At 49.4% G+C, this 13,563-nt stretch overlaps 1 protein-coding gene across 12 annotated transcripts in view; it reads right to left on the bottom strand.

Moving 5' to 3' along the window:
• Window positions 1–1,684: 1,684 nt before the first annotated feature.
• The window catches only part of CHD5 (chromodomain helicase DNA binding protein 5), a 135,048-nt gene continuing 123,169 nt past the window's right edge, over window positions 1,685–13,563 (bottom strand). For 10 of the 12 annotated variants that reach the window (XM_031963737.1, XM_031963736.1, XM_031963739.1 and 7 more), the window contains 3 exons: window positions 7,091–7,254; window positions 6,755–6,869; window positions 1,685–2,075 (listed from right to left, as the gene is read on the bottom strand). In XM_031963737.1, coding sequence (XP_031819597.1) covers window positions 1,957–2,075; window positions 6,755–6,869; window positions 7,091–7,254 — 398 coding nt within the window. In that variant the 3' untranslated portion in view covers window positions 1,685–1,956. Of the gene's footprint in view, window positions 2,076–6,585; window positions 6,640–6,754; window positions 6,870–7,090; window positions 7,255–13,563 lie in introns of all 12 variants that reach the window. The other 2 variants (XM_031963744.1, XM_031963748.1) reach the window with 2 other exon arrangements.

Genomic DNA, 13,563 nt, shown 5'->3' with positions numbered 1-13,563 from the left:
CCCCCCCCCAGCCCCAACTGTCGGCCGGAGCCGGGGCGGCCAGGAGGAGGTACTACTAACTGAAGAACATAAAGTTTATGGAGCCGGCATTCGGCGATCACTATGGACTGCCAAGGGCGGCAGCCGGCATGGGTGACTCTGCTACACACACACTGCAATCGGGCCTGCCTCGGACCAAAGTTGAAGTGCTTTTCCCTAATCCAATGCTCTTGCCACTTCTGCTTGTCGTCTAAACTCGGGGAGAGGCACGGGGGAGTCTCCCCGAGCCCCTGCTCTGTCCTGGAGGTGGGGAAGGGGCCCTGGAGAGCAGTGGGCCCTCCCGTGCCATAGGGGAGACCAGGCAGGAGAAGGGACCTGGCGGAGTCAGCCGGCGAGCAGAACCGGGTCCCGAGCCAAGGCCCATCTCTCTTTCCCGGTCACAGCAGCAGCAGAGGTGGGACCATCACCCGCAGCCGACTCCCTGTAAGAACATGCTATCTCCTTCTTCATAAAATGTGAACAACTCGAGGGCTTAGGCCCCAACGCCGCGCCCGACTCCCGGCCCCGACTCCCAGCCCCAGACAGGAGGCGAGGCAGTCCCTTCGGAGCCCCCGGAGGAGGGGCCCCTTCCCTCTACCCCGAGGCCACAACTGCCCCTCTCCTCGCTAAGCCCGGCCCCTGGCCCTCGGAGGGTCTGGAGGAAGAGCAGCGGCCGCCCTGGGAAGCAAGGAGGGGATCCCTCTCACACGTTAAGACTTTGGCTGCTGAAAGGGACCAAAAAAGGACCTTTTGGGGCCGGAGAAGCGGGATGGGAAGGCTCTGGGCTCCCCCGGCCTCAAAGCGGACCTCACTCCCGCAGGCCAAAGGTGACTCCCTATGGGCCGCCCTCTCCTTCCCGCTGCGTCGCCCTCCCAGGCCTCTCCCGGCTAGTCCCACTACCGTTCGAAGCATCCAAGCCTTCAATGAGGGGGTCCCGAGGGGGGACCGGGATGACGTCACTGTCCGGGGGGAGGCGGAGCAGGTCTGTCGGGAGTTCTTCCTGACATCAAGCCCAAATCTGCCATCTTGCCGCTCCCTTCTCCTCCCCGCCTGGGGCTGCCCCTGGAGCCATCAAGCCCGCCGGCGCCATCAAGCCCGCCCCCTCAACGGCGGCAAAGCCGGCGCCCCCCGGGCCCCCCAGACACGGACGGGCCCCTGCTTCCTGGCCGTCCCCAGGGGCCGCGGCGGGCCGGGCAGGTGGCAGGGCGGGCCGGGGCCGCGGAGGCCGGGGCCAGGGCAGGGCGGGGCCGGGGCGGCGGGGCCCGAGGCCTCGGCGCCTTCCTCCCGACGAGCTGCCGGGCGGTCTCCGCGGGCACTCCCGGGGGCGTCTCCAGGCGGCGCGGGGAGCGCACGAGGCCGCCGCTGGGCCGGCGGCGGGAGGGTTCCCGGCAGTCTTTGCGGCGGCGCCGGAGGCCGGGCCCGGCCGGGGCCTCGGGCCGAGGCGGCGCCGGGAGGGCGGGCGGAGCGAGGGCAGGAGGCGCATGCAGCTGCTCCAACACAACGGCGGCGGAGGCGGGGCCAAGCGGGGGCGCCCGAGCAAGGAAGCCGCCCCAAGCGGCGGGAGCGTCCGCCAGTCTACAAATGGGGGCTCCAGCGAGGTCTCCCTGCGGGCTTCGGGCGCGTTGATAAAAACAGAGACATGAATACTGTTAACATTATAATCCTTCATAATTCATTCAACTTTTATCAAGACAAACTCTTCGAGTCTTCAATAAGAAAGTGCAAAAGATGTACAAATAAATGGAATCCCTTCTCAGTAGTTCTGGAGCTGGGTTTGTTTTTTAAGTCGCTATTTGTTTTTCTTTTTTTTTTCTTTCTTTCTTTTTTCCTTTTTCCCTTTTTTTCCTTTTCCTTTCTTTTTTTTCTTTTTTTTTTTTTGGAAGAACACTTGATATGACACAGCGGCACTTCCGGGCATCGGGCCCCCGAGGGCGGGGCTTAGTCTTCAATGCAGATGACGTCACTGAGTTTCCCCTTGCGTCCCAAAGCAGCACCATCTTTCAGGGAGTCGGCTCCTTTTCTGTCTGGGTGGCTGGCGGGTGGCCCGGTGGGCGTGGCTGCAAGGACACAGAGAGCGAGGTGTTAGCGACCCCCAAAGGCCCCCCGGGCTCGGCCCGCCCCTAGGGAGAGGGCTCCCCGGGCAGAGCCGCGGCTCCCCAGAGCGTCCCCTGGCGTCCGCCCCAGAGACTTACTGGCTCCCCGGGCAGAGCCGCGGCTCCCCAGAGCGCCCCCTGGCGAACGCCTCAGACACTTACTGGCTCCCCGGGCAGAGCCGCGGCTCCCCAGAGCGCCCCCTGGCGAACGCCTCAGACACTTACTGGCTCCCCGGGCAGAGCCGCGGCTCCCCAGAGCGCCCCCTGGCGAACGCCTCAGACACTTACTGGCTCCTGGCGTCCGCCCAGACAATTACTGGCTCCCCGGGCAGAGCCGCGGCTCCCCAGAGCGCCCCCTGGCGTCCGCCCCAGACACTTACTGACTCCCCGGGCAGAGCCGCGGCTCCCCAGAGCGCCCCCTGGCGAACGCCTCAGACACACACTGGCCAGGCGTTTGTGGCCCAGGGCCTCCCCTCTCTGGGCCTCCTCCTGCTCAGGTGGGGAAGGAGAGGCGGGGCCTAGAGACCTCTTACGGTCTCCTTCGAAGTCTATGAGCATGCGCAGCTGCTGGGGTCTGGGTGCAAAGCCCGTCCCTTCCCTGGGGCTCCGCTTCCTCATCCAGTGAGAAGGTAATAGAACCTAAATTCCTTCTAGCGCTAAAGCTGCGACCCTTAATTAGACAGAGACCTGGGGAGGGGCGGGGACAGGTGCAACGCAAAGCAATACAGGAGGAGTGGGTGAGCAGGTCCCTGTGGGAAAGTGCGTGCGCACGCAGCTGCCCGGGGAGCGTGCAGAGGGAGGGGAGCGGATAGAGACAGAGACAGACCGGAGCGGGGTAGATGGATAAATAGATGGATAGAGAAGGAAGGAAGGAAGAGAAAAATAAAGAGAAGAAAGAGAAAGAAAGAAAGAAAGAAAGAAAGAAAGAAAGAAAGAAAGAAAGAAAGAAAGAAAGAAAGAAAGAAAGAAAGAAAGAAAGAAAGAAAGAAAGAAAGAAAGAAAGGATGGATAAACATAGGTAGAAGAATAGAGAAAGGTAAGTAGATCATAGATATAAAGAAAAAACATGGATAGTTATAGATAAATGGAAGGAAGGAAGGAAAAAAGAAATTAAGATGACTATATGGATGGAAGAATATAAGTAAATGAATGGACAGAGAAAGTTGAATATAGAAAGATAAGAACATGGACAGATATAGAGGGAAAAAAGAAAAATGGATGCATACATTAATATTGATAAATGTATGGATATAGATGAATATACAAACATAGATAAATGGATAGATAAATATAGATGAATATAGAAATATAAGTAAAAGGATGATAAAGATGGATAGAAATATATAAAGATAGATGGATGGATAGATAGAGAGATAGATAAGATACCTAATAGATGATGGACAAAGGATCCCTATAGCTGCCCCTTAGCCTGGACAGTTGGGTGCCCTCAGGACCCCAGTGTTTTTCCTCTAGACAAAAAGAGGCTAATGCTTACAGAAGCAGGGTGGCATCCTGGGGAAAAAGTCCCCCAACTAGATGCCGAAGGCCTGGATTCAACTCCTGCCCCCACCTTTTTCAGCTGGGAGATGTCCACATCTCAGAATACATTTGCTCAGGCAGGAATGAAGGAAGAGGAGGGAGTACAGAATAGTTGCAAGGGTCCACGGGACTGAGAAGATCAAATGGAATCATTGGTATAAACTCTTTGGCAAACCCTAACTCACAGCTTCGCACAAAAGTGACTGACCCAAAGTGCACCAGACCTGCAGGGGCTTCTGGTTTTTTCCCTCAGAATAAGACCCAGGACATCTTCCCTCAGCTATTTCCAGTCAGGGGAGGTGTCTCTGACCCGAGTTAAACTCCATGATAATTAAGACTTTAAGAGCACATTGCCTACGCCATCTAGGGGGACCTCACAGCATCCCTCTGTCAGAACCTTTTCCTGGGCTGAAGCTCAGGAAGTTTGGGGTCTTTGCTGGAGTCCCACAAGTCTCGGTGTCAGAGACAAAACTCGGACTCCACCCCTTGATCCGAGCCACACAGCCACGCCTCAGTGGGTGGACCTGGGGTGGACAAAGAGGGAAGCCCAGAGAGGGAGGAGGCCGTTGGGAGTTCCAAGTCCTGGCTATTCTCCCCCCATTTTCCCCCTTTCCTCCCACATGGTCTGCAGGCACCACCACCCCCCACCCCCCGCCCTTCTCCAAGAGTTATCCATGGTGGGTTGGGTGGAGTGAAGAGGCGAAATGAAGGCACACGACAGGGTGGAGGCAGAACATGAGTCTGAACGAGCAATGATGCAGGGTTGGCAGGTTGCATTGCAACCTGGAGACGGACAGAAACAGGCACATGAGGCACACACTGACCCCCCAGTGCTTGGTTGCTTCTCTACTTCATTCAGGGGTCCCCAAACATGTCCCAATGCACGACCTTCGAGGAGGGCTGGCCCTGAGCGGCAAGAGGACCCCGCTCTCCCTCCAGCTCCTAACATGGCCCTGCTGTCCACCTAGGTCCGTCTGACCCTTCCCTCACAAACCAACCCTGGGTTTGAGCATTCCTTGCTGCGGCCCCAAGGACCCTCACCCAGTGGGCTGCAAAACTTCACAGAGCCAGACTGGGTCCCTGAGCCCCAGCTAACCAGCACCACCTTGACTCGCCGGGACCTACTTGGACAAAGCCCCAAACGGGCCCCGTCTCCGAGGTCCCCACAAGACCCCTCCAGCACAGCTATGACAAAAATCCAGAGGAGAAAAAGAAGAAAGCAGACTCCTGGGCTCAGAGATAGAAAGTCAGGAGCCCCAGAGCATCAAGGGAGAGGAAAGGTGGGTGGTGTCGCCGCTGGCCATGGCTGCGATCACTCCCATCAGCTGGTCCATTCTACAGAGGAGGAACTAAGGTCAACAAAGGTAAGGGGGACAAGGTCACAGAGGAAGGAGGGAGCAGGGCATGGAGAACAAACTGGGGGAAGTTTCAGGATAAGGAAATGGAAAAGGAAGAAATTGGGCACTTGGGATGTGAATGATGAACTTCAGAGTAAGGGAAAGACGTGTGGGTAGAATGACCAGGTGAAGGCAAGGCCGAATTTATGTCCCATGGCCTGGCACAGTGGTTGACATGTGCTTAATGGATGGAGCTAAATGGGATCAACAACTAGTATTTAAGAGACTACCCTGTGCCAGCCCCTGTGCCCGGTAGTGGGCACACAGACTTGATAAAAAGCCTGCTGAATGGGAACAGATACTAGACCTGGGATGTCCCTGATATGAAGAACTCCCAGACGAGGAAATTCCTCCTCCTAATGCGACTGCTACCTTCTCTACAGCTTATGGTCTTTAGAGAATTACTTGAGAGAACTATGGAGATAAATTACTATCCAGGATCACACAGCCAGTCTATGTCCAAGGATTCAAACTCGGTTCCCCCTGGCACCACAGCTGGATCTCTAGTCACTTAAATATAATTGTGTTAGGTTTTAATTTTTTAAAAATTAGTAAAGCCTGGACAAGATTCTAACCACACAGTAAATACTTAATAAATGCTTCTCACCAGGCTGAATAGGGGTAGACAGGGTAAAGACAGACAAGATTATCTTCAAGGTAACTTCTCCATCTTGGGGCCTTAAAGATCCAGTAGATCCCACACCCAGCACCCATGTTCAAGGAGGATCCAGTGTCTTGGAGACTCAGGACCCCTTTGGAGACCTGACCTAGGGGATGCCCTGCCAGCCTTCCTGTGACAAAAGTGATCAGCTCGGTTCCACACCTGCCCTTCTCTCAGCAGAGATCTCGGCTAACCGGGGGAATGGTGAGGATGTGACCTTCACTGCTCAGATCCCTGTTTTCACCTTAGCCTACATTGTACTAGAGACTGAAGGTCTCAGGATTAAAATCCGGGGTGGGGGGGAGTCTCACGGGCTAATAGGTGGAGTTTGAGGAAAGAGGGGGAGGCTAGAAGCAGTCACCATGGGACACAGATGGGGAATTCTTGCGGGTGAGGGAGAGTCTCAAAAGAATAGAAGAACATGGAAGCAGGAGGAGAGAGGGAAAAGAGTTCTGTTTTAGAGATCAGAGGACCCAGTTCAAATTCTGATTCTGGTCCTTTACCCCAGACAGGCCCCTTAACCGTCCCAGTCCTCGGTTTCCTCCTCTGTAAAATGAGATCCTCTGAGGTCTTTGCACAGTTTCTCAGTCTAAGATCCTGTGACCTGAATTTGAGTCCCAGCTCTGCCATTCACTCCCTGTGATGTCATTTTTCCAGGACTCAGTTTCCTCATCTGAAAAATGAGGCCATTAGACCAGATGTTCCCTAAGTTGCCTTCCAACCTTAATGATGACATTCTAGATCGCCTTGCCTCTTTAACGCTACCTGGAGCAGAACTGGCTGTCCCTTTAGATGGAAGACCTAAAAAAAAAACCATAACCCCTGAAGGATGGAACCATAGAATGTGGTTAGCAGAGAGAAATAAGGGTCACCTTACCTCAGTTGGAAATGAGAACTGCAACAGAGGAAAATCTTGAAAACGGCTAAATATCTATTAAGAAAGAAAACATCTGGCTTGCCTAGTGTCCTTTGGTTTCATTTGTGGTCCCCTGAAATTTGCCGCTTAACAAATCTCCATTAGGATGGGCTAGTAACGTCCAACCTACCAGTCACATAGGGGCCGAGGGGCATCTGGCTGTAGTTGACAATCCCGCCTGGTCCAGGAGCCCGGAAGTTTGGCCCAAAGTTGTTGTTGTACATCTGGGAGGAGCCGAAAGAACCCTGGAGGGCGAGGGCTGAGGTTTCAATGCTGCCTCCGTCCCATCTCCACCCAGAACCTCACCCTAGGCCAGCTCAGCGGGCTGGCTCCCCGCGACGGAGAGGACGGAAAAGGCCCCGGCAGAGCGCCCCCCCGTGGAGCATCTCGGAAGACTGCTCCCCGGCCAGAGCTGGGGGCACGGAGCCCTGGGGGAAGGTTCCAGGCCCAGGTGGGCCAGCCTGACCTGCTGGACGGTGGGATCTCCGGCTCGGTTTGTCAGGCGGCTCAGGATGCTGCGTTCAGACATCTGTAGACGGGCAGCCACGGGAGGGATCCGGGACAACATGGAGGGCAGGCGGGTTACATCAGCCTTCATGTCACTCAAAAGTTCCTCCAGCTGGTTCAGTACTGCAAGATAGAAGGGCCCTCAACCCACTACCACAATCCTAGCCTCCCTTCTGCCTCCACAGGTGCCAATCCCTCCCCTGGACCAAGTGACACTGCAGGATGGGAGGGACAGAAAGTCAGCAGGCAGCAGGACTCCCGTCTCCTGCTGTGAAGGTCCAACCTCTGTCGCCTGCGGCACCTTCAAAGGGAAGAGGAGGATCGAGGCAGGCCTCCCATCTGAGCGTGAGCCTTCCATCCCGTGCCGCACCTGTGTCCTGCCTGATCACCATCCTCCCCGAGGAGTCATGCCTTCCACTCGGGGATCCACATTCACATCTGGCCACACCCTACACACCTCAGTCATCCGGACCCCCTCTAGGTCACCCTGCAAACCTCAGGCCCCATCGCTCATCACCCAATTCTTTATTCACCTTCCTCTCAATCCTCCCACTGCAAGGTCCCATTCACACACTACCCAGCCCTTTCACTGTGTCCTCAGAAATGCCTGTTCCATAGGCAATAAACTTGCCTTCATCCTCAATCATTTCTTCTCCCACTCCTCCTTCCATCTTTTCTCAGTGGCCGAGACCTGACTTCCCCTAATGACACAGCCTCCCGACCGCCATTTCCAATATTGCCTTCATTTTTCCTCATCCTCTAGGTTCACACTGGTCAAGGACGAGTATTTGTTCCCACTGCTACCTTGGTTCTCTCTTCTCTCCATCACCCAGTAAATTTTCCTCTTCTGAGGTTCAGACAATTCCTAACTACCACCCAATCAAAATCCTGCTGGCTGTTACCTAGAGCCTTTCAGATCACTTCCCTTTCTTCCTTAATGAGTCTGGTACATGACTCACAATATTCTCTCTTCCCCAACTCCTGCCTTCAAATTAAGGGTCTTCAGCATTCCCACTGTCTCTCCCAAACTTCCTAACCACTCATTTCCCATGAACTACTCCTCCGCCCCACTTCAGCCACACATAAAAATAATTATACTCTTAATCTTTCCATCACCCACAAATAGATCACCTCCACAGTCCAATAATTCTGAAATCCCTTTATCTGACCATAATCTCTTGACTTTTCACCTCTTCCTGTCTTCCTTTAACAAACCTTCCATCTGCACCGATGCTTCCATCTTTCATTTCTCTCCTAAGCTGGTTTCTGGGAACTAGCCACTGTCTCTTCTTCTCCCCATCTTGATCCCTTGATGAACCCCTTCAACTTGACCCTGACTTCATCTCTTGAGTTCACAAATCCCTTCTCCTATTTTAGCAGTTGCACCTTGCCAAACTTCAGTCTTGGATCACTCCCACCATCTACCACCTACACATATGCTGTTTAAACAAAGGTAGAGAAAATCAAGCAATCATTCTGACTGGGTTCACCACAAAATCACGTAATCTCAAATGGGACTTCACTGCTGCTAGGCAATCCCACTATACCTCCCTCCTCATGCATTCTTCCCCTGTTCATAGTGGCCCTTCCGAACCTTTTCATCTCCAAACTTCCCATGACTTCCCTTCCCCCAACTCTCTCACCTGAGAATTTTGCCTCATATCTTACAGAATCAATCGAGGCCAGTTTCTGTGAGTCTCCTCTTCTCCATTCTTCCTTATTTTGCACCCCCCTTGGCTGCCTTCTATCAATGTCACCCCTCCTTTACCTCTGTCTTAGTTTAAGAGATGGCCTTATTTCTTACCATGGAAAACCCCTCTACTGGCAAAAGCGATTCCATCCCATCCCATCTGTTATCCCCACTCTTTCATCTTCAATCTCTCCCAGGCTACTGGCTCATGTCCTACAAAGATACCCACGTCTCCCCCATCCTCAAATAATCTTATTGAACCTTCTACTGCTAACATCATCCCATACCTCTTCTGTCCTTTGGGATTAAATGCCCTAAGAAAGTCAACTACAGTAAGTGCCTCCACTTTTTCTCCTCTCCTCTTCTTAACCCCTTATAATCAGGCTTCCGATCACATTCCATGGAAAGCGCTCTCTCCAAAGTTATCAATGATCTCTTAGTTGCCAAATCCAATGACCTTTTCCCAATCCTCATTCTTCTTGAACTCTCTCCAGCCTTTGATACTGTTGATCACCTTCTTCTCCTTGATACTCTCTTCTCTCTAGGTTTTCGGGATAGCCCTCTCTCCTGGTTTTCCTCCTGCCTATCAGACCTTCTGATCCTTCTCAGTCTCCTTTGTCGGATGCTCATCCAGGTGGTGCCCTCTAACTGTAGTTGTCCCTCTGTGTTCTGTCCTGTGCTCTCTTCTCTTCTCCCTCTATACTACTTCATTTGGTGATCTCATCAGCTCCAGTGGATTTAATTATTGTCTCTATGCTGATGATTCTCAAATTTAACTATCTTGTCCTAACATCTTCACTGATTCCCAGTCTCATGTCTCCAAATACCTGACACCCAGAACTAAATATCCAGTACACATCTTCCACTCAACATGCCCCCAAATTCCCCCAAACCCTCCCCAACCTCTAAAGTTCCCTCTTATTGTCAAGGACAACATCCTCCCCGTCCTCCAGACTCCCACCCTAAGATTCTTCCTGGATTCCTCTCCATCTCTCACCCTCCATATCCAAGCTATTCCTAGGACTTATCAATCTCATTTCTGCAGCACCTCCTGTCAATTTTACCTCTGCAGTACTTCCTGTTAATTTCACCTCTGTAGCATCTCCTATCAATCTCACTGCTGCAGCATCTCCTGTTAATTTCACCTCTGTAGCATCTCTTGTCAATCTCACTACTACAGCATCTCTTGTTAATTTTCATCTCTGCAGCACCATCCTGTTAATTTCACCTCTGTAGCATCTCCTGTCAATCTCACCTCTGTAGCATCTCTTGTTAATTTTCCTTCTGTAGCATCTGTCAATTTCACCACTGCACCATCTCCTGTCAATCTCACCTCTGCAGCACCTCCTGTTAATTTCACCTCTGTAGCATCTCCTGTCAATCTCACCTCTGCAGTATCTCTCCAATACACCTCCTTCTCTCCTCTGACACTGCTATCTCTAATGCAAACCCTCATGATTTCACATCTGAATTATTGTAATAGTTGCTGGTGGATATGCCTGCCTCAAGTCTCTCCCAACTTCAGTCCATCTCCCATTCAGTCATCAAAGTGATTTTCCTAAAACAAAATTACAGACCATCAACTTCCCCTCCAAACTCAATAAACTCCAGTCATTCCCTATTGCCTCCAGGAGCAAATACAAAATGCTCTAGTTGGCATTCAAAGCCCTTCGTTACCCCCCTTTCCAGTCTTCTTACTCCCCAAAATGTCCTCATTTCCTGGCTATTCTACAAAAAGACACATCTCCTGGTGAGGGCCTTTTTTCCTAACTGTCCCCCATGCCTAAGACACTTTCTTCTCCCTTATTCTCATCTCACTTCCTTCAAAGTCTCAATTAAAATCCCATCTTCTTCAGGAAGCTTTCCCAGATCTCTCTTAATTCTAGCTTCTAAATCCTCCTTTTCTCATTTATCTTGTATATAATTTGTCTCTACATATTTGTTTATATGTCATCTCCTTTATTAGATTGTGAACTCCCTGAGGGCAGGGACTGGCTTTTGCCTCTTTTTGTATCCCCATTGCTTAGCATAATGTCTGGCACACAGTAGGCACTTAATAAATACTTACTGACTATTGACATTAGAGCTGGCGCTCTGGGGAGGAGTATAATGTCCTTAGGCCAGTCAAACTTATTTTCCTTCATGACTTGGTTGATTCTCTTAGGTGGTATAATGGCTAATATTTATTTAAACATCTACTATGTGCCAGCCCCTGTACTAAGCCCTGAAATAAAGGATGGCTTTAGGAGCTGGTAAGCATAGATTCAAATTCTGCCCCGATAACTTGCCAGCTGTGTGACTTGAGGCTAATTATTTAATTTCTAAGAGGCTCAACTTCCTGACTTTTCAAACTGGGGGATAGACGAAATGGTCTCTAAGGTCCCTTTCCGCTCAAAATCAATGATCCCATGGCCTGCCTTAGTAGAGAGTCATTTTCTCATTGGGAACACTATCAATGAAATAAAAAATTGGGTCTGAAAAATAAAAATTAGATACCAGATTGGGGGAAAGGGAATGAATGAGCATATAGATAGTATCTACTATGGGCCAGGCACATAGTTTACAATCATTATCTCATTTGAGGTTCACAACAACCCTGAGAAATGCTCTCACTATCCCCATTTTCCAGATGAGGAACCCAACTTGACTAGGGTTCATAGAACTAGGAATTGTCTGAGGCCATATTTGAATTATCAGATTATCAAATTACTTTGTAAATTGATCATATGATCAAATTACAGAGTAAGTATAAGGTTTATCGATTTAGAGTTCGACAAGGTCCATAGTGACCATCTAATTTAACAATCTCATTTTGCAGATGAGGAAATTGAAGCCCAAGGTCTCACAGTGTTAATAGAATGGCACTGAGTACCCAAAGAACATGGGCTAGTATACAGGGGGTGTTTAATGATGGAATCTAAAGGACTCTCTTTATTTGAACCTCCCTTACCCTCACTGCACCAGAATAAGGAAAGACAAAAATACTCTTTTTAATTTGCATGAGGGGTTTGAGAGAGTGGGACAAAGAAAATTTGAGAAGGTTGCACCAAACACTCAGCCTCTCCAAGCCCAGTATAGTCACCCTCCCCTCTCCATTTCCCATGAACCCCCACTCATCCAAGGCACTCTCCATTTAGGGCTGGAGCTCCTCATAGCCCACAATTGGAACAGAACTCAGTGACCACTTTACCTAAACATTTTTAACCTTTATGGTATCATGGATATTCTTGGGCAATCTGGTAAAACTCCTCAGAAAAGTAGTGGGTTTTTTTAAAGTAAAATGCATTAAATAGTTTATATATCAGATTATAAAGAAAACAAATCACAGTGAAACAGTCATCCTACTTTTGGAAAAAAAAAAAAAAAACAAATACATAGATGCCAGGTTAAAAAAAAAACCTTCTCTAGTCCAACCTAGCATTACTTCTTCAGCAGTTAAGCCATCTTGTTCCTGTATCAAAGCAGGCACCATGGGACCACAGATAGGATTCAAAGCTTCTACAGTGGCTACTGGGAACCTCAGAAGCCATGTAATCCAACTTGCTCCTTTCCTCTCCAGGCTCCAGTGATGGAGAGCCCACAACCTTTCCATCCTAAGACAGCTCTCATTGTTAACAAGACTGCCTCCTTGTGGTTTTCATACCCATTGCTCCTGATTCCACCTGAGAGGCAGCTTGGTATAGAGGATTCAGGAAGCCCTTGATTCAGAAACGTGCGAGTTTTATAACTCTTGAAAAAATATTTCCATTATTGGAGCCTCCATTTCCTCATCTATAAAATGAGATTAGACTAGATGGCCTCTAAGGTCCCTTTCAGTTCTAAAGCAAAGGTAAATTCTCTTCTATATAAAAGCCTTTTTATAGTGCCTGAACAGAGAGAACCTCTCCCCTCCAAAATTTCTCAAAGTCAGCAGTTTTCAACCTTTTTGGTCCCCTCTATACTTGTGAAAATTATCAAAGACCCCCAAAAACTTTTGTTTATGTGGGTTAGATCTGATATTTAGTGTATTAGAAATTAAAACATCTGAATATTAGGATGAAAATAATTCTGACTTTCAGATCCCCAGAAAGGGTCACAGGGACTCCCAGACCACATTTTGAGACCATTGCTTTGGGTAGAACTTTCCCATTTCCTCAACTTCTTCACACAGGATGACCTTTCTCATTTTGGTTACCTTCCTCAAGATACTCTGTTGATTCATGAATGTCCCTTCTAAAATTTGATCCCCAGAACTGAGTCTGAGCAGGGCAGAAGTCATGACAGCCAAACTATCAGCACATTCTTAGCTTTGCCTTTCCAGGACAGCTAAGAAGATGGTGCAGTGGAGAGTACACCAGGTCCAGAGGCAGAAGTCTACTTTCAAAATCTGTGCTCAGACACTTCTTAGCTGTGTGATCCTGGCCCAAGTTACTGCACCCTGTTTGCCTCAATCTCCTTATCTATATGGGGATGATAACATCACCTATCTTCCTAGATTCTTGTGAATATCCATTGAGATAATATTGGTAAAGAAATAATATATAATAATAACATAATTATTATGTTAATTATAATATGCTAATTATATTATTTATATGTTATATAATATATTAATAATATAAATTAAACTATAATAAGTAACATAAACATAATAAAATAATATAAAATATATAACATGAAAATATAATAATAATAAATAAAATAAAGGAAAGCTCTTAGCACAGTTCCCAGTATTATATAAATATTAAACTTTTCTTATCATT

This window comes from Sarcophilus harrisii, chromosome 3 (assembly GCF_902635505.1).
Source record: "Sarcophilus harrisii chromosome 3, mSarHar1.11, whole genome shotgun sequence".
NCBI classification, from domain to species: domain Eukaryota; kingdom Metazoa; phylum Chordata; class Mammalia; order Dasyuromorphia; family Dasyuridae; genus Sarcophilus; species Sarcophilus harrisii.
The sequence above is the reverse complement of the archived record's forward strand: the minus strand, read 5'-3'. Positions and strand labels throughout refer to the sequence as shown.